A 22,627-nucleotide genomic window follows, 5' to 3' on the forward strand; every position below is an offset into this window, starting at 1 on the left:
GGCTGACTAATGTGAAGTGTTAACTTGAGTCAGTTTATAAGCGAAATGAAATTGTGAGATAAATTATCAGAATAAATATGGTAAACATGGGGTAAGAGAGAGAGAGAGAGAATATTGTGATTACAAATCGGAAATTGCGTAATGTGTAAAATAATTAGGTCAAATATAGTAGATTCAGGGGTGGATATTGAATAAATTCCTCAAAAAGGGGGTTATCAAGTGTGAAGACAATAATAATAATAATAAGTTTGGGACATAAAATGAACATTAATCAGATTATGTCACCACATTATAAGATTGATTATTAGCTAGTTGGCCAGGGTAAAAGGAGTGGCTGAACATACTTCTTTTGGATACAAAGCTCTGGCTTTTTTATCCGAATAGCAATTGCTTCAGCCGTCTGTAGGATTCGCAGTCTGACGGAATTAGGTAGACTGCTGTTGACACGATAAACTATTGCGAAAGATTGCTCCATGTTGGCTGTATGTCCTGTTTGGACTAAATGGTCTAAGATGGAGCTGTTAACAGTTTTGACAACACCTTTGCTTAACCACACGGGTAGGTGCTCACGAGCCCGAATGTACAAATTCCTAGAACATCTGCCAATATAACTTGCTCCACAGGAGCAGTTGAATTGATAGATACAGAAGGAGGTGGCTAGTCTAGGTAATTTATCTTTCAACCTCGGGGTGGTTATTGGTCGTGTGGAGAATACTAGTTGTAGTTTAGCTGCGTTAAAAGTCCTTTGAATTGATCTACTTAACTTAAGTCTTAACATTTCACTCGGCGCGTCGCCTCTGAATTGTAAGCGTATATATAGAGGCTTTCTATTTACCGTTGGACATTCTCTACGCTGTCTTTTATTGGCTAAGTTTTTATTTATAAATTTCTCTGGATATCCATTTTCTTTCAGAGTTGTAAACAATGTCTTTGTTTCATCTTCAATCGTATCCATAGTGCATATAGTCTTGATTCTAGGATGTAGTGTCTTGATAAGGTTCCTTTTTTGTTGTAGAGGAACGAAACTGAAAAAGTTAGTATATTGACCCGTCCAGGTCATTTTCCTGTTTATGTTTCTTTTTAGCGATCCATCTTTTCTCCTTGTAAGCAGAACATCTAGGAAGGTGACAGTTTTCAAACAGGATGAAACACGTAATCTAGACTCTATCGCTAGCCACATATTAAACAAAGAATTGTAAATTATACATTGTTAGTACAGAATAAAATGTCTATTTAACATATAGCATATGATCATTTTTTAAATAAATTTACACATTTTTTTTACAGGAACAGTCTACACAAACATTTAATGAAAACGTTAGATTTATAATACGGAATAAAAAATCTCATCTACTATAAATGTGTAATGTTAACTAAATCCAGTCGTTTGAAATTTTCATCTTCAGTTATCGACACTATGTCACTGATGAAAAACGAATAAAACTGGTTAGTTGTTTCAGGCATAGTTCCAATCTTTTTATCAACGTAAGGATATTTCTGATTTTGAAATGGTTGTTATTAGGCCTTAGATATTTCACATGTTCCCAAGTCCATTGAAATGCACTTAGAATTTACAGTATAGGGTTGTGAAGATTGTTAAAATTTCACTGGAATCATAAACCGTTCATTGTCAGACCAACAATGAAAATCTGGAAGCCCTGGATGGTCGTTTTATCCTAATTTGGGTATTCTCAGAAGCGTTCATCCACTATCCTGCAAGTGGAGATCGAAGCAAGGATCGCCGGCCTTGCGTGCACGGCTAACCTCCATACCACCGAGCCGATCTCGAACGCTGCCGATGTTCAACTATGACGAAACAACCTCCCAGTGCTTCCAGGTTTTCAGTGGCGGTCTAATTTAAATCAGTTTGAATTTACGTTAAAAGTATGATTCAAAGCTTCTCATCTTAATACAATTTACCAGTTAAGGAACACATAATTCATTGACTCATGATCTAAACCAATAAAATTACTATAATATCCGTAAAACCCATTCTGATACTAATCAGCATATGCTCACCAGTGATTGGATTAAAGAGGTATTTCCTGGATTTTCACTGAGAAGCCGTGACCAGTAGAGTTCAACCAGGTCTGTTGTGATATAGTAACTGTTATATCTCAAGGGGCCGCCGATTAGAGGACAGTGACTTATCGATCGGATCAATAGATTCAGAATCTCGATAGGCTATTCTCGTCCGTTGTACCCGACTCAGCTAACGCGATCAAGAAGTCTGGGTGAGGCGTAGAAAGTGTATTCTACAGGCAAACAGCAGATACCAAGTCAGGTTAAGAACACAAGTCAAGCGTATTTATACAAATATTTACAATCGATATTGTCATAGTAAAATGTTTTTAAACATTAATCATTAAGTTCATCAATCGATAGTCATTCAAATATTTAATCGGTAAGTTCGTCAATTGACTTCTATTTAATCATTTAATCGATGAGTTCATCAATCGACATCCATTCAAATATTTGACATTTAATCGATAAGTTGATCGATAAGATGAAATTACAGAACATGAGTTTTGGGGATCTATCGTCCCTAACAGTAACTCACTGATGACGATGGTGGATGTGTCGCCCAACTTCGTGGATTGGTTGTATTTAGACAATAACACCTTTGGATGTCGGCTCAGTGGTCTGATAGTTAAGAGCTCGCGTGTGAGACTGATAGGTCCTGGGTTTGAATCTCGTGGGGGGCGGGATCGTGGATGCACACTGCCGGGGAGTCCCCCAGCAGGACAAAACGGTCGTCCAGTACTTCAAGTTTTTCCAGGTTATTTAACTTCAAGTGACTAATGATCTCAACTGTGGAAATTACTACGATCTCCACAATAACCCTTCTGATATTCTAAATATGTTAATACATAGAATTATAGAAGTGGGATAATTGAATTCAGTTAGATAATTGAAAAATCTTGTTTCATTTCAATTTTCAATGTTAAGAGAATATGTGGATTTCTGATATTTCTCATTTTTATTATAAAGTTTCTTGATTGAATTCTTGAAGAAAACAAAGAATTATTCAATTCCTAATTTAGATTTGGTAGAACTAATTAAACAATCTTTTATTTAACTAGAATTCCTCAAGAAATATCTTTAAAGATATATTGATGAATAGATATTTTAACAGTTGAAATCATGAGTCAATTCAAGCTAGACTACCATGGAAAACTTGGAATTACTGGACAACCATTTCGTCCTACTGTAGGACTCCTCAGTGGTCTAGAGGTTAAGCGTTCGCACGCAAGATCGATAGGTCCTGGGTTCAAGTCTCATGAGGCAGGATCATGGACTCACCTCCTACTGAGGAGTTTCACAATAGGAAAAAACGTCTATCTAGTACATCCAGGTTTTTCATGGTGATCTAGCTTCAATTGACTCATGATCTCGACTATTAAAATTATTAGATTATCCACAAAACCCTTTCTGTATAGATATTTGTCGAATATCGAATTGTGTTATTTATTCACGTTTATTTTTCTTTACATTTGAACAAATAGTTAAGAGAAATAAAATTACAAGGTTACGAAATAAATATTTGATCCTAATCATTTTCTTTTCATCCTTTTTTTTCTTTTTTTTTAAACCTCATTGTAAAGTTCACTTTTTTTTTGTTCCAGATTTCTTTTTGGTTTTGTCTTTTCTTTCCAATGTTTAATTCATAATTGTATTCCACTGATTAATTATTAAGTTAAGAATAGAATATTTACCTAAATTCAATATACACTATGTGTAACATTGAGATAAATGAATGAGTGAATTATAATCTTAGATAAATATAATAAAATATTGTACAAAAAGTAAACGCCTTAATTTTGTTAATTATTGAAACTGTTCTCTAGTTATTAACTAATTTCATGAATAGATGGTTATTAAGAAATTCTCATTTCATTGTGTTTAGTTCTTTAGATAAATTTACAAGAATCATAATTTGTTAACTTATTCTTAAATGGATTTCCTAGTCTATCAATAACTTTTATTTATTTTATTTATTTAAACACATAAACATAGATACAAGAAGGCACCAAATAGATATGCGTCGCACAAGTCACTTGATTTCTGTGTGGGCTGTGATACGACCTAGGTGCTCAGACCGAACCAGGTGATTTACCGATAAGTCTTGCTAATTGAACGCTATATTCCGTTCCTAAGCTATTCTCATAACCCACAAACTAGAACTACACAGCGACCTAAACACTAGAGAAAAGGCGCAAAATATTCGTTTTAGTAAAGAAAATATAGGGTTTTAATCATATTTTAGATGTCTTTGGGTTTTCCGAAAATTCTGGAATGCTACTAAACATAGTAGCAGTATGGTAATCAGTCAATCAGAAACTCTACATGTGACTTTTCACATTCTTAATGTTTCTGGCTAAACTTCAAGTGAACGCCGATTGTATGAAATGCTTTTTAGTGTGTTCTGAGCATTTCTTGTCTTTTGTGAGAAGTTTTCTGTATCACCCAAACATTTTCTTAGGAGGGCACACATAGAGCTTTTGATGTAAAGGTCCAATCCACAAGACAGTGGAGCAACGTCAGGGGATACAGTCTCATGGTAACCGGTGACCATTAATTGGTTCTTACGCCATTTGTTCCCTTAGGATCCTGGAGCCTATGTTCACAATCGGTTTGGAATCAGGGATTTCCAACTCCCCTAGGTGAACTCTGTGTCCACCAATCCGGTTAAAGCGATGGACATTCGTTTTTCGTCCTCTCAATTTCGTAAACAACAATAATACCGCAGTGAGTATGACTTCCCTGGCAGTGGTTGTATGCACGTGGCCATGTGAGAGCATTTGGAGAGGAAGAGTTGACTTTTCCCACTCTCGGCTGTACCAGGGCATTTGAGGGCACTTAAGTAAACTATATTAATGAATTGGAAATTTTAAGATTTATCAGTGTTAATTCTTTCAGATAAGATCCATATAATTTGTGACAACTGCTTAGCTTCGTGAGGGAATTCTCGGAGTTCTAGTGAGAAGCCATGACCAGTGGAGCTAATCCGTGTCGGGCAGAGACAGGTATCTACCTCAGTACAATGGAAGATGGTCGCGCAATTATGTGGATTAACTGATGTTAGACTAACACCATTGGATGCCGGCTCAGTGGTTCAGTAAGTTAAACGTTCGCGCGCGATACTGAAGGCCCTGTGTTCAAATCCCGCGAGCGGGATCGTGGGTGGGCATTGCTGTGAAGTCTCACAATAGGACGAGATGGCCACCTAGTACTTCCAGATTTCCAACGGTGGTCTAACATCAATCGGTTTATGGTCTCATTCAACAACTCCTTAATTGTTGACTTATTAACTACCTGATTCTCATAAAAGATATTTTGCAACTTAATCTCTTTTTGCTGTATTATTTCTATTTTGTAGATTATTGATTACATCAACTTAGAGGGTGAAAAATGGTTATTAAGTGTACCACCATATAACTAATTATTCAATGCCTATTTACAAATAATATTGGAGAGATACATATTTTTTAGATTTCCGGTGAAAACTTATTATCTATTGAAGTTACTAGTCGATAAACAATGACAGTTATTTCTTCGGTGAAATATATATGTATACGACAAACAGACTCTAATAACGAAGTCTTGTTAAAAAAGGTCCTCTTTCTTTTAGGCAGTTTGACTAACTCAATTTACAACTTCACATCAAAATTTGAGTATATTTGTGGTAATAATAAAAACTAAGTGAATTCTCCATGTCAAACATTTACATCGGTATAAAATGTTCCTTCTCAAAAAATAAGAAATATAATTAGAAACTTGTCAGTTTTTATTATTATATTGCTTACAAGTGAAATTATGTAAATTTCAGTATTAAAAATATTTCCTGTTTTATTTAAAATGGAATAGTTTTGAGATGAAACAAAATGGGTGGATTAGAAACTGATAATTATTAATCAATAGTCGAGATTATGAGATAATTGAAGTTAGACCACCATGGAAAACCTGGAAGCATTAGACGGCCGTTTCTTTCTATTGTGGGACACCTCAATAACGCGCATCCCACAATGAGACGAAATGGCTGTCCAGTGCTTACAGGTTTTTCATGGTGGTCTAGCTTTAATTAACTCATGATTTCAACTGTTGAAATTACTACAATCTCCACAAAACCCCTCCTGAAACTAATTATTAATCAATTTAAAAGTATTTCATTTGTTATTTTTCAACAGTGTATACTTTTCATCTATTAAATAAGATCAACTTAAGAACTGAAGATGTTTAGTTTGTATGTGTAGTGAGTGAAGAATTGGTGGGGAAAGCTAATTTACTATTTAATGCAAAATTACAATGCTTTCATAAAATATGAAAACTAAACATTAAATATATTATTTGAACATCTTCCATCAGTTGTCTTTTACATGCTTCCTGATTCTTTCAATTCTGTTGTTATTACAATAACTTTCTGTTTCCTTTTTTTGTTTTCTTCAATTATATCTTTTCAATCTTCTGATAGCATGTATTCAACTTCCGATTGGTGTTACATACTACCTATATTTGTCGATATAAGTAGCATACACCACATACGTTATAATTACCTGTGATTCTGTCTAGTTACGTCATTCTAATCAATAAAATAAGCACATATGACACCTAATTTAATGGTGAATTCGGACACAAATCGAGTAACAAATAAAACTTTTCAAATATCCACCTGAGTGTCTATTGATCGCTACAATAAATTTTCTCTCAAATTGGTTACAAAGCAGAATTTTCAAATGGTAAAAATGAGTCAAATTTATGACCACTCACATCCCTTCAGTTGATCTTTTATAAATTAGTTAACTGAACATCAATCAGAATATGTTTAAGCTCTTTAACCAAAATCGAAGATAAATTATTTGTAACCGAACTGACTTGGACAAGGTGGATTTCTTTTCGAATGCTAATTTATTTTTGATGGTTTAAAGAAGTTGGTCCCTACTTCTTTTATAGATAGAATTTAATAACGTAACGGTTGCTAATTTGAACGCTTTATTCGGTTCCTAAGCTATTCTGGTAACCCGCAAGTTAGAACTACGCAGCGATCTGAACTCGAGAGAAAAGGCGCAAATAAGAGAAAAACACTTTACTCCACAGGTTCATTTTTGTACAAAAAAAACATGGGTATTTATAGATGTTAACATTTGTTAAATCAACATCATATTTTGGCCAATCCGCTAAAAGACATATTATGCTACTGACCAATAGTAGCACACCACATTGATATTCTAGAAAGCTCCATCATGCTCTGATTGGCTAGGACTCTTCGGCTCATTTAGGGCCTCTGGAGGTTCCGTTGCAGTTCTCAGAAAGTCGACTCAACATCTGACAAAAATACACTGAATTCAAGCTAAATTTATTAGACGAAATTTACCAGCAGTATGTGACATATTAGCATAATATATCCCGAACACTTTGATCATATATTAGATTATTGCAGTATTTACACATAATAAAGTCAAAACTACATAGATCGGAAGAAAAGAAAAACAGATAATAAAGTAACATATTATGAACAACACCAGTCTAGATAGGTTCAGTATGTGTACAAACTTTCTTGAACACTAAACGGAAGTTGGGAGGTTTCAAGAAACAGATATTCGCCGTTGGCAGCTCGTTTACAAATGATAAAGGTTGAGATAGGATCAGTCTGGTGACCTATTTTGACCGTGTTTTAGGACAGGAGATGAGTGTTATTCATCTTAACTTATTGGGTCATTTGAGTATATTTGCCAACGCAGACAAGTTAATATATGTTCGGTCACCCTAACTTGCAAATCACGATTACTCAATTCTGTGTGTATGTCCACATACATGTAAATTGGTAAACACAGTTAGATATGACCTTATCGTTTACATACTGTTTATGGTTTGATGAACATAATAAGAAGTGATCGTGTAATCAAATTGTAAGAAATGTTTTGTGTTCTGATAAGTCTCGTCTACTCATTGAATTTTCGAACTGTTTTATAACTAATAATTTATTGCGTAGACCATGAACATTAATTTATTATGAAAATGATATTAATCATGTACTGAACATTGACTTAAGTACCGTGGATTCAATGATTTGTTAATTGATATCAATCTATAACCATAAAATATCTTCACACTTATTTTTAATTTAAATAACCGAAAACTGTCAACAATATACATAGTATAGTTTATTTTCTATTGGTTGTTTGAACCTTCCCACTGATGTTTAGAACTGCAATTGATCAACCTCTTATTGACATATGTACATCCTGTTCGGATTGCCTTTATATTGCCTTCAGTCAGAAGCATTATAAGCATACTTTAGTCCTAAACATCTGTGGAAAGATTCAAACAACAACAACTTCACCCTGTTGCACGAGCTAGTGAATATCTGAACTAAGTAGCTAAGTGGATAATGCGATGGCTTTTGAAGTCCTGGCGTGAGCATCAAATCTGAGATGCAAGTACATCCAGTTGCTGAGTCCTGGATTCTACTGCTAGCCACCATCTATCTCTGTTTATAATCTATATAGTGGTTTTTACATTATGATCCTATTATTCTGTAGAAATTTTATAACTCAAATTGTTTTTTTTTATATCCTTCCACTCAATTCATGCTTGTTTCTCTTCTTCAATGAAATCAGAATTGATGTCATCATTGTATTACAATGGAATTCAACTGTTCAATTATCATTAAATAACTTGTTCAATGAAATTGCTAGCAAACAATTCATATTTGAAAAGTGCACATGTTTAATTCTACCAACGATATGTCAGTTGAAACATATTCAATTCAATTCACTTCAACATAAATTAATAAAATCTTCAATGATCAAGAATGATGAAATTAAAGAAATGATCTGGTTACAAATTGCATTGAAATTAGGACTAACTGTTTTACAAGTTTCTAATGGAAATAAATTTTGGACAAGATTTCAACATACACAATCAATGAGTTCATCTATAAGTGAAAAACTACACCTTACGTTATATAATAATAATCAATCAATACAGAAAACAAATTGTAATAGTGAATTACTCAAACGAAATTTATTATTATATGAAAAATTTGGAGTAGGAAAATTGAAAATATTACCTATCTCAACTGGATGTGTTGGTAAGTTATCAAGGTGATGAGATTTGTCAGTTTTACAAATTGTCCAAGATACTCTCAGAAAGATCTGTTTACTTTGTATTTCATGTTTTGTCTAATTGACAAATTCAAATTAGATGGTGGTTGGAGGTAGCTCAGTGGTAAGGTCTCTGACTGTGAAGCTGGGTGACACGAGATCGAATCCTCCGGGGAGCACCAGTTCCCTCAAGATTACAGGTACACCTTGCTGGTGAGTGCCAAGTAGCACGAAACCCCGGTCCAGGATTCCCTGTAGACTACCTCCAACCACCATCTAATCTCAATATATAGTGCCTGCAGTGTCGAGTCACCTAGACTGGTGGCCATATTGTAACATGATCGATAGCATTCGATCTGCACTAATAAGGACTAGACACGCATGACATTAATCGCCACCCAGTGATCAATCAATTGTGATGACAAATTCAAAATTTTAATTTATTGTTTTTGTTTTAGGGGAATAAACGTCTATGTATAATCTCAACTAAGTCATTTTGTAGCTTACCTTTTCCATTTAAGCATAGTCTTAGTTCAGTTTTGAGGACACCTATAAACTATATGGGGAAAAATGAATAGCAATTATTCACTAGGGAAAAAAGAGGAACCATCTTCTACACTACGCTCCACCAGAGGTAATCGTCAATATCATTCGGAATTCATAAGGTGGACTACACTGAAAAGTCGTGCATGGAGGGCAGTTCACAGATGCATTCCAAGTGTGGACCGGTGTCAGACAGGGTTGCTTAGTTTCGTCCTTTCTCTTTCTTCTGATGGTCGAATGGATTATGAAGACCACATCTCAGGGGAATGACAGAATACAATGCTATTGAGATGGTAGACAAGATTTGTAGCTTGGGTGGATGGTATTAATGGAGTTTTGTCCCCTGAGCTGAATGATCTGGTCATGGAGCTTTCAGTTTTATTTTGAACAACATCATCAGCATAAACCTCAGGTAGCATCATCGATGAACTAGGATGATCTAATGCTGATCTGAAGACACAGATTATCAAGGGTAGTAACGGCAGCATTCCTATAGTTGGACAACGTATAGAACTCACAACTGTCTCCAAACCATCATCAAAGTGACAATCTTCAATACGAATGTCAAGACAGTCATACTGCACGGAGCCGAAACTTTGAGAACTACCACAACCATCATCAAAATGTACAAGTATTTATAAACAGTTGTCTACTCAAGCTACTCAATATTCGTTGACCGAATACCATCAGCAACAGTCTTTTGTGGGAGAGAACAAACCAACCTCCAGCTGAAAAGGAAATTAGGAAAAGACGATGGAAGTGGATAGGACATACATTGAGAAAATCACCAAACTGCATCACGAGACAAGTCCCAACTTGGAATTCTGAAAGGAAACGGAAAAGAGGAAGGCCAAGAAACACATGGTGTAGTGAATTGAAAGCAGACATCAAAAGAATGAATATAAACGGGAAACAAGTGGAATTGACCAGGACAGAGTTCGAAGGAGAATGCTGGTGGTTAGCCTATCTTCCTTTATGAGGAGTAACAGGTGTAAGTAAGACTAGAGTGAAAATGCAATAACTTGATTACTTGTAAGGTGTATGTCCCTTTAGATTTATAAATTACAGGCATATAAATCGAAGTCTTATAAACCACGTTAGTAAATGTCCGTTCACTTTTAGCAAATTGTAAACTATTATCAGTCTAGGGATTGTGATCACTTACACCATCACTTGATGAAAGTGAGTGAGGCACGAATAAAAAGTTGGCTGACTTGGTACACCACGGGCAGCAAACTTCTAAATAACCAAGCGACAAGTCACCTCGTCAATTATTTTAGGATTTAAGGGCGGCCTGTTACGCGGCCAGCCACAAGCAAGAGAAATTTGATTTAATAATTTAACTTGAGAGCAACGACCTCATAAAAATAATCAACATTCGAACGAAATCACTATTTGCAAATGTATTCACTTCTATTCAAACAATGTAATATTGCTATTTAAAATTACAAAGCATTACCTAATTTTGCTTTATAGTTGATACTTATCATTAAATAAGCTTGAAATTGTCAAAACTTTTGACATTAATATACTACTTGTAAATTTATGATAAGTAATACATAGTGTTGGAATAAATTTCTTTATATTCAGTTGTTTGAATTTCACCAGAACAACCAGTAAAAAGCAAGGAGGGTAAAGTAATCACCAACATTGAAGAACAACAAAACAGGTGGGTAGAACACTTCAAACAACTCTTGAATCGACCAGCTCCACTGAACCCACCCAACATCGAAGTAGCACCCACGGACCTCTCAATCAATGTTGGCCCACCAACAATTGAAGAAATCAGCATGGCCATCAGACAAATCAAGAGTGGCAAAGCAGCAGGACCAGACAACATCCCAGCAGAGGCACTAAAAGCAGACGTAGCGGCAACTGCAAGGATACTCCACATTCTCTTCAATAAGATTTGGGATGAGGAACAAGTACCAACAGACTGGAAAGAAGAACTTCTGATCAAAATACCGAAGAAAGGCGATCTCAGCAAGTATGATAACTACAGGGGCATCACTCTTCTCTCAATACCGGGAAAAGTCTTCAACAGGGTATTGTTAAACAGGATGAAGGACTGCGTAGACGCCCAACTTCGTGACCAACAGGCAGGATTCCGTAAGGATAGATCGTGTACAGACCAAATCGCAACTCTACGGATCATTGTGGAACAATCAATTGAATGGAATTCATCACTCTACATCAACTTCATTGACTACGAAAAGGCATTTGATAGCGTGGACAGAACAACACTATGGAAACTTCTTCGATACTACGGCGTGCCCCAGAAGATAGTCAATATCACACAGAACTCATATGATGGATTAAACTGCAAATTCGTGCATGGAGGACAGTTGACAAAGTCGTTCGAAGTGAAGACCGGTGTTAGGCAAGGTTGCTTACTCTCACCCTTTCTCTTTCTCCTGGTGATCGACTGGATCATGAAGACGTCAACGTCTGAAGGAAAGCGCGGGATACAATGGACATCTAAGATGCAGTTGGATGATCTAGACTTCGCAGACGATCTGGCCCTTCTATCCCAAACGCAACAACAGATGCAGGAGAAGACAAACAGTGTGGCAGCAGCCTCAGCAGCAATAGGTCTCAATATACACAAAGGGAAAAGCAGGATTCTCCGATACAACACAGAATGCACCAATCCAATCACAATTGACGGAGAAGATTTGGAAGATGTAAAAACCTTTACATATTTGGGCAGCATCATTGATGAACAGGGTGGATCTGATGCAGATGTGAAGGCGCGGATCGGGAAAGCAAGAGCAGCATATTTACAACTGAGGAACATCTGGAACTCAAAGCAACTGTCAACCAACACCAAGGTCAGGATTTTCAATACAAATGTCAAGACAGTTCTACTGTATGGGGCAGAAACCTGGAGAACTACGAAACCCATCATCCAGAAAATACAGGTGTTTATTAACAATTGTCTACGCAAAATACTTCAGATCCATTGGCCGGACACTATTAGCAACAACGTACTGTGGGAGAGAACAAACCAGATCCCAGCGGAGGAAGAAATCAGGAAGAAGCGCTGGAAGTGGATAGGACACACATTGAGGAAAGCACCCAACTGCGTCACAAGACAAGCCCTCACAAGGAATCCTCAAGGTCAAAGGAGGAGAGGAAGACCAAAGAACACATTACGCCAGGAAATGGAAATAGACATGAGAAAAATGAACAAGAATTGGATGGAACTAGAAAAGAAGGCCCAGGACAGAGTGGGTTGGAGAATGCTGGTCAGCGGCCTATGCTCCATTGGGAGTAACAGGCGTAAGTAAGTAAGTTGAATTTCACTGAACTTAGTATTTCTTAAGAAGCTAATCGCCTAGAGTATTCTGTTGTCACAACCTATCAGTAAAACAATGGAATGTTTAACATTAATTTGTGAAACACGTGCGCTTATTGTCCAGTTAACATCAGGTCTTGATGTGTACGGATGAATTATCATATAAATTTGTTTATCTTTTTATCTATCAACCAGAAGGATACCTTAAAGATAAACGCAAGTGAAATAATCACTGTTATAACTTTTTTTAAAAACTTTTTTCGTTAATTTAGCTAACCATGGCTTATCTTATAGTGTATTGTTTACATGGATCCCTTATGAAATAGAATTGTCCAACATAACAGAACATCATAAGAATTATGCCAAAGTATTTTTCTATTCAGTAACATTAGATTCAAAAAAAGGAAATGATTCTGTCAATGAAAAGCAATTAGTTTACCATCGAATTGAAACTGAACAGAAGTTAAATAATGAATCTATTGCAATTACAAAATCACTTGTACAACAATTGATACGATATGTTGGAGTGAATTGTTCAATTAATAAGAAAGGAATTACAGAACATGGTAAATTTGTTTGAACTATTTGAATCAAACTGATGTTTTGTAGTAAAGAATAATTTTTCAACGTTTTTTATTCATATAGAGGATCGTAGAGATAACTAAAGGAGATTGATATCACGAACCGATCTAATTTAGACACTTATTAAAAACTAGGAAACATTGGATTGCTGGTTCATTCTTGTATGGCACCCCTCTGGGGTGACCATTCACGAACATAAGACCTTCGGTCTAGCGTACGAACGCTTAGTCTCTCGAAAGATTTCTAACTCAGCTAGGTTCGTGATATAGAAAAACGTTTTGGTATTCATTATATAGTCAGAATTAATCATAATTTATGCAAAATATCCACATGAATTTAATAGTAGATCAAGGACAGTTTAATGTTTTGACATGTAAAGTACACCTAATGTTATGACTGATTATACAATTCTCAATGTATGTAGTAGAAAAAATCTCATACTGTGTTTAAATATTATGATTAACATTATTCTTAATCCGAAATTAGTGAAACTCTCTTTAAATACAGAAATTTTGCAAAAACAGCGTCCAATGAATAATAACCAATGTGTTGCTGACTAGGTCCCCGTGTTAACTAACGTTAGTCAGTCTATTTAAACCTGTTGTACCTCAGTTATATGAGAATCACATTCGAATTTTTGAGTGATTATTAGTTTCCGTCAAATTTCCAATACCTCTCAATCACTACTATTCAGGAAATAAGAATTTGTTTAAACCGCTATCTCCTTTTTGTCTAGCTAAAGAAAGTGATTGATAATGAAACAAAAATTAAGGCAAGTATTTTCAAGACTCAGTATTCAAAGTTAGAACGCTACAAAATGAAAACTTACTGAAAAATTAAAATACAGTTTCCTCTGAGAATGAAAATGTGTCGTCAGAAACGTGTGATCTGTTGGTTACCGTAGACGCCGTCGAGAATACAAGTTTGGAAGCTACCAAAGTTTTACTGTTGTGAGAAATAATTCCCATCCATTCCAGCTCAACTTAATTTTGATACTTTTGTTTTAATCAAGGAATATTCGTTGTTCCTAATTTGGGCTTAATAAGAAAGACTTTTATTCAACAGCTGATAAGACTTACATTCGAGATTATGTTAGATCCATTTCAAATAGGTGGTTTGTAGGGAATTTGAGATCAGGGGAAAATTTTTTTAATCAGGAGCTGATATTAGTCAGAGAAGCACCGACAAAAAGACATTGTTATGACCTTGGATGTCTGGTTTTTCTATCGCACGATTTATCTACCAATCCGAATACGACTTATACGAATCTTCACACTAGGCCAACCAATGACGTTCAACCGGTGTGGGCAGTTTAGCGTCCTTATTGGTCCTATGTCCTACGAGCCCTTCCACTTGAGTACAGAACACAATACCAGCTTCCGAATCAGAGCAGATCGTTTATTTCAGGCATACTTGGTTTATATATCAATCATACAGACCGCAACGTACCATAAAATAGGAAATAATATTTGTACACAAATAAGCCAAAAAGTGGCTGTGAATGAAGGAGGCAGTAGTTAATAAACTGAACATAACTTAAGGACCGTAAATCGTACAATAATAAATTATAGGTCAAAATAAAGCTTGTCATAAGAGGGGTATAAATATACATAATGTAATTGTTGAATAGTTATACAATAAGAATATTCATAGAATATTAGTCCATGAATAGTCCTCGGAAGTTACCTGTAATTTAATCTCCACTCGGATATAACACCTCCCTTTTTTTTTTTTAAGATTCCAAGTTTAGATTCTGATTTTTAAGAAAAATTATGTGTAACTTTCAATTTTCCTCCTCCGCGAAATAATGTTGGGTCCTTATGTCTCCAAATTACAACTAATAGGACTTTGTTTAAACCATGTTTCTCGTATTGACTGGAGAATCCACTAAAAGTGACTAGACGATAATGAACGACTTTTGATTTGAGGTCATTATTTTCAAGTTCATTATGAATCTCATTAGCAGATAACGAGTCATTAAGAAAGTCAACGTCTAACAGAATTAAATTAGATTTTTGGCCATCATTCGACTCAGCTGACATATTTCCCTCATTGTTATAAGAAGTTTCATCAAAATCATATGCATTATTCTGAGAATCAATATCTGGCACACTGTCATTAGAAATGGGATAAGTTGACTCAATATAAAATTCTGTCTTCCGATGATTTTGAGTAACATCTGGTACAATTTGGTTCATCGTGTTGCTCCAGTTATTTTCTGAATACGAGTCACCATAGCTTTCTCGACTAATAGCACGTGGACCACAATTTTGTTCGAGCTGACGTTTATTTTCGCAGCTAGACAGTACCAGTAGTGTTTCATTTGATTCTGGACTCTGGGCATCATCTACAGGATCTGGCTCCTGATCATCTGGTATTGTCACAACTTCATGTGCATTTAGCACAATATTTTCTTGCTCTGAGCTGGACACGTTACCAATATTACGTTTTCCTTCTGGCAAAGGTAATGGATATGAATGATTTTGTAAAGCGTCATTTAATCCTGTTGAAAAGTCTGCACAAAGGCGAATAGCTCCGCTCGCTTTCTGAACTACTACAATTGGTGCTGCCCATGCCGAATAATTAACAGGTTGTATAACACCGAGTTCCTCTAGTCGGTCTAATTCTTTGTCGACTTTGTCAATAGCTGCATATGGAACTTGACGCTTTGGACGGAAAACAGGTTTTACATCCTGTCGTAGGTATAATTTTGCCTTCTCAATTGTGCAGCATCCCAATTTATTCTGGAACAAGTTTTTATGTTTCTGTAAAAGATCTTCTATCGTTACGACTTTCTTGGTTACATGAACTGCGGGTGGATCTCTAGGATTATTTGCGCCTTTCATTGTGCATATTTCATTTAATGGTACATCCCATAAATTTAGTTTATCTATCCAGTCTATACCAATAAGGTCTAACTCATATCTGTTCGTTAAGTAGCAATTTCCTGTAAAGTAATTACCTCGGAATTTAACAGAGCATTTTATCATTCCCACAAGTTTCAATATATCTCCGGACGCATTCCGTGCAGTGTGCTCTGTTGGTAATACTTTCGGACACCCAATTAAATACCAAGTTCGTCTCGAGATTAGTGTGATATCTGACGCTGTGTCCAATTGCAATCGAATATAAACACCATTAACAATTAATTCCACATATCTTCTTTTATTCGCTACGCTTAGAGCCCGTGTAGAATATACGCTGTTTATATACTTATTTTCGTACTGGTGCGGACGTCTGGTTCGTTTTGGTCTTAAACTTTCTCTAGTTCGGCAGACTAATTCTTTGTGGCCAACTTTATTGCATATAGTGCATCTATGATTTCTAAACCGGCAAAATCTTGAGAAATGCCATGCACCACAATACCAACATTTAGTTGCAGGTTTAGGAGCTTTTGAGTGATATTTATGACTTTTGGTACTATTTTGTCTTTGACCTGTCTTGACAGCATGAACAGAATTTGAGGGCACAACACTTTTGGTTTCCAGCATAGCTGTATCTTGTTTTAGGTTTATTAATCGTTGACATTCAGTGGTGATAGTTTGTAACGTCATTTCATCATCATGTTCCATACGGGATAACAACTTCATGCGAAAGTCAGCATCAACAGGAGAGTTCAGACCAGAAATGAATAATAAGCATTTAAATTGATCACTGGTTAATACATTTAATTTAAATCGTTCTGCTTGTAAATTTACTCTTCCGGCGTACGTATTATAATCTTCATCAGCCTCTTTAGTCAGCTGTAGACAGTTATACCGGATACGGAATAAAGACGCCTGTTCACAAAACATTTTATTTAGGATGTTAACAGTTTCATCGAAATTAACTTCTCGCGGATGTTTAGGCAGAATATGGTTTTTATACTTTTGATGCTCATTAGGACCAAGTTTCTGTAATAGAAGCCGGACTTTCTTTGCATCATCCATAGTAGCAAATTCTACTCGAAAAATATCTTCTACTCTGCCGAACCATGCTTCAAAAGTGTGACCGCTGTCTGCATCAAATATAAATTCTGGAATTGGATTGAGATATGATTCTATACTTCTATAATCTGGATTACCTTGTTGAATAGATAGTTTACCCAAAAGTGCCTCCAATAGTTGTTGTTGCGAAGCTAACATTTGATGCTGCTGCTGTAATAATAACTGCAATTGTTCTGAAGAATCTGACATTTTTTTTTTTTTTTTAAATAAAAATTTTACTGCTAATAATAATATTAATCCAAAAATCACCGGCAACTTATTACAGCTAATTTATTTCCAAAATCTGAGTCACCACTTGTATTATTATTATTTCTTTGTTGCCAAATTCCCCGTCGCCAATTGTTATGACCTTGAAGTTGAGGGTTCAAAACTTTTCTCCACCCCGTCGCCAATTGTTATGACCTTGCGTCTCCCAATTATTTTGTTTTTGCCAAAATCCCCGTCGCCAATTGTTATGACCTTGAAGTTGAGGGTTCAAAACTTTTCTACACCCCGTCGCCAATTGTTATGACCTTGGATGTCTGGTTTTTCTATCGCACGATTTATCTACCAATCCGAATACGACTTATACGAATCTTCACACTAGGCCAACCAATGACGTTCAACCGGTGTGGGCAGTTTAGCGTCCTTATTGGTCCTATGTCCTACGAGCCCTTCCACTTGAGTACAGAACACAATACCAGCTTCCGAATCAGAGCAGATCGTTTATTTCAGGCATACTTGGTTTATATATCAATCATACAGACCGCAACGTACCATAAAATAGGAAATAATATTTGTACACAAATAAGCCAAAAAGTGGCTGTGAATGAAGGAGGCAGTAGTTAATAAACTGAACATAACTTAAGGACCGTAAATCGTACAATAATAAATTATAGGTCAAAATAAAGCTTGTCATAAGAGGGGTATAAATATACATAATGTAATTGTTGAATAGTTATACAATAAGAATATTCATAGAATATTAGTCCATGAATAGTCCTCGGAAGTTACCTGTAATTTAATCTTCACCGGATATAACAGACATCACTAGGGTAGCCGTTTCATTCGAAATTGTAACCGGATTGTAGTGCTCACCTAAGAATTAAACGAGATTAAACCGGTGACTTTCAGGTTTTGATATAAAATGTGTATATAATGTCAAGTTCGAATCTAATGCTTCATATTTTCAACTCCATTCAGTCTACGCAATAGACTATTGTGATTATTATAAGTAGTACTAATATTTCGGCGAAACGTTTTCATGCTGAAATCAATTTCTAGATGGTGGAGAAGATTTGTAGCTCAGGTGGATGATTTTGATGGAGTTTTGTTCTCTGAGCTCAGGGAACAAAACCCCATCTAAATCAATTTTTGTAATGAATTAACATCTTTAATAATTAAGCTTAAAATTCCTCATCTGTTTTCTGCTTGCTTTTTTTATAAATTCACTGATTTTTATGGTACAGATGTGACTTATTCTCAGTCGAAAATAACTCGGTCAAAAACATTCACCTCAGGCTTAAATCCACCAAAACGTACAATTTATACAAACGCAGTACGTTCGACAACCAATCCAATTTTAAGGTTGGTAAATTATATTTATTCACATAGTATTTGTTTCAAAGTATTAATTTTAAACTTGTTTAAATTAGTGAGGTTCCATGAGTACGCTAGATCTTCTGATTGACAGTTCACTGATTCGTAATCTCAGTTAAACTTACGGCACCTCTCCTACACATAAGCTTATTTACATTTAGTTCTGTCATGTACTTCAGTTAACTTATTTAACAGACAATGCTATCCGAACAGTAACAATTTATATATCTTGGTATTATTATTATCATGTCTTCATGAACATGTACTCTTGATCACATGTTACGGGTTAGCTCATATCCCTCTCACCTAGCTTAAATGTCAGTTGCTTAAAATGCTCGATCAATCATTCGCTTTCCCATATACATGTACTTAAATCTTATTAATTCATTCGACTCTTAAATTACCCCTTTATTCGCTCGCTCGCATTAACACTTCTTCCTGAATTGGCTATGCGTACTTTTGGCTTAGTGATCTGTGCTGTTTAATGATAAACCATGGTTGGCGCCTCGTATTTCCTTCTGAATTTATACACCGTTGGAATTTATTTAATAATGGCTATCAGGGAGATTGATATATTAAGCCTTGAGAATTATTTCGAAGATAATCCACTACAAACTTTAACTTAATTTAATTATCGACAAACAGCTGATCAGTTAGTGCCATCCAAAGTAGGAGCGTCGATTATCTTAACTAATTTGACTTCAAGTTGGCTTACTGATGGTAACTAATAATATATTCAAGTTTTAAGGATTGATGATAATTTGTAGTTGAGAAGAGATAATATAACTAATGAACTGAGAGAAGTAACATACATTAGTTATCAGAATTCTAAAATCCGTTTCAGGAACAAATGCTGGAGTTTCTGACCGTTCAATAACCTATCTGTAAACATAATCCACTTATAACTGTATTCAACAGAAAAGTATCTCACTGTCGCTTCTAGTGACACTGGAGTAAAAGCCTTCTCAAGTCGGAAAATATTTTATGGTCATCAGTAGCGATAACACACAAACCTTGTTATCAACTTTCATGTCTGTTACCTATAAACATTTGAGATCATACTTAAATTAGTCAATTAACAACAATAAAGCCTAATAACATCCCAACGAACTCTCCACCGTAGCAAATATCAAACGGAGAGATTTTGTGCTGACACGAATGTTTCCGAAATCAGTTTTATTCTGAACACTTATTTTATATTTAAAAGGATGTTACGCTCAACCCATGAAGTAGATGCATTTTTATACAGTGAGCTGAGGTGAACTATAATTAAACCCCACATCATTTAAATGTTAAGTGATAAATAACTCATAATTAGAACTCTACTTCAAGTAGGGGCTAATGATATTGTTTAGAAAGTCATTAAAAATTTCTCAACTAGATCATCTATCTCAGATAACGCCATAAAGCAAAACTACTCCGACTGACTTTTCTGTTTACAAAGAATCAACTCAAATTCCTAATATACATTGGCATTCAGTTAGCCATTTGTTATTGTCTTATGTGATCTATTTGACTGAGATTCGGTGTTCAGTTGTGTAAGTAGATTGTCATTCTTCCTATCTTACTTATTCTGTAAAAACACCGGTGCATCACAGTAATATAAACATGATTACCAATCTATAGGGAACGTAGACTATTTTTTACATCAAAGCCAGTATCAGCATGTTAGTTATCAATGATTACTCGATAATTTCAATAGTTGAGATCATGAGTCAATTGAAACTAGAGCACCATGGAAAACCTGGAAGCACTGGGCAGCCGTTTCGTCCTATTGTGAGACTCCTCAGCAATGCGCATCCCCAAACCGCCCCACGGGATTCAAACCCGGGACCTATCAGTTAGACATTAACACCGTTGGATGCCGGCTCAGTGGTCTAGTTAGTTAAGCGCCGGGCGCGAGACTGATAGGTCCTGGGTTCGAATCCCGTGGGGCGGTTTGGGGATGCGCATTGCTGAGGAGTCTCACAATAGGACGAAACGGCTGCCCAGTGCTTCCAGGTTTTCCATGGTGCTCTAGTTTCAATTGACTCATGATCTCAACTATTGAAATTATCGAGTAATCATTGATAACTAACATGCTGATACTGGCTTTGATGTAAAAAAAATAGTCTACGTTCCCTATAGATTGGTAATCATGTTTATATTACTGTGATGCACCGGTGTTTTTACAGAATAAGTAAGATAGGAAGAATGACAATCTACTTACACAACTGAACACCGAATCTCAGTCAAATAGATCACATAAGACAATAACAAATGGCTAACTGAATGCCAATGTATATTAGGAATTTGAGTTGATTCTTTGTAAACAGAAAAGTCAGTCGGAGTAGTTTTGCTTTATGGCGTTATCTGAGATAGATGATCTAGTTGAGAAATTTTTAATGACTTTCTAAACAATATCATTAGCCCCTACTTGAAGTAGAGTTCTAATTATGAGTTATTTATCACTTAACATTTAAATGATGTGGGGTTTAATTATAGTTCACCTCAGCTCACTGTATAAAAAATGCATCTACTTCATGGGTTGAGCGTAACATCCTTTTAAATATAAAATAAGTGTTCAGAATAAAACTGATTTCGGAAACATTCGTGTCAGCACAAAATCTCTCCGTTTGATATTTGCTACGGTGGAGAGTTCGTTGGGATGTTATTAGGCTTTATTGTTGTTAATTGACTAATTTAAGTATGATCTCAAATGTTTATAGGTAACAGACATGAAAGTTGATAACAAGGTTTGTGTGTTATCGCTACTGATGACCATAAAATATTTTCCGACTTGAGAAGGCTTTTACTCCAGTGTCACTAGAAGCGACAGTGAGATACTTTTCTGTTGAATACAGTTATAACTTCAATTGACTCATGATCTCAACTATTGAAATTACTACAATCTCCACAAAACCCCTTCTGATTACTCGATAATTAGTCAAGATATTTAAATTATAGTCACCCTTTAATTTAATCAACATAGAAAGTCTCAGTGGTGTTCATTGAATGAAAAATTATTTTTGTACCAACAAATGTAAGCTATCTTAAAGGAATAACTACTTCTAGCAAAGAATTCGGGAAAAGAAATGTTAATTTTATTATTTATTTCTGTATAATTGATTTGTGAATTACAGAAATTCGTTTCGTATTCTCTAGGGAACTTTGATCCCTATGGGTTGAATTCAAACTTTTAGCTAAATAAATGAAAAGAAATTGTTATATTGTTACTACTCAAAGAAGAAAGCTAATTTAGTTTTCAAAATGGCTAAAAAAAAGTTATTGATTGTTTAAATGCATCCATCATCATCATCATCATTATAAACTTTCATATCTTTCTTTCACCAAATATCTAAAATGTAAATATATAGGTGAACTGTTTAATTAAGAGTAAATTCTTATTATTGTTCAGCTGGTATTTGGATTGTAATTTAATTCCAAGAACTACTGACTACTTATAAGTAAAACATTACGTTCAAAGTACAAATTATTTTTCAAATGGATCAAGGAAGGTGCTGTCACTGAGAATCATGGAAATTATTATTTCATTT

The 22,627-nt window shown here is 35.4% G+C and overlaps 1 protein-coding gene across 1 annotated transcript in view; it reads left to right on the top strand.

Annotated features, from left to right (window-relative positions):
* MS3_00002102 (uncharacterized protein) overlaps positions 1-22,627 on the top strand; it is a 76,185-nt gene that overhangs the window by 48,326 nt on the left and 5,232 nt on the right. Inside the window, exons 2-4 of the mRNA XM_051209666.1 lie at positions 8,619-9,091; positions 13,218-13,511; positions 18,962-19,079. Of these exons, the coding sequence (XP_051075126.1) occupies positions 8,619-9,091; positions 13,218-13,511; positions 18,962-19,079 (885 nt within the window). The remainder of the gene's footprint in view (positions 1-8,618; positions 9,092-13,217; positions 13,512-18,961; positions 19,080-22,627) is intronic.

This window comes from Schistosoma haematobium, chromosome 1, assembly GCF_000699445.3.
Source record: "Schistosoma haematobium chromosome 1, whole genome shotgun sequence".
NCBI classification, from domain to species: domain Eukaryota; kingdom Metazoa; phylum Platyhelminthes; class Trematoda; order Strigeidida; family Schistosomatidae; genus Schistosoma; species Schistosoma haematobium.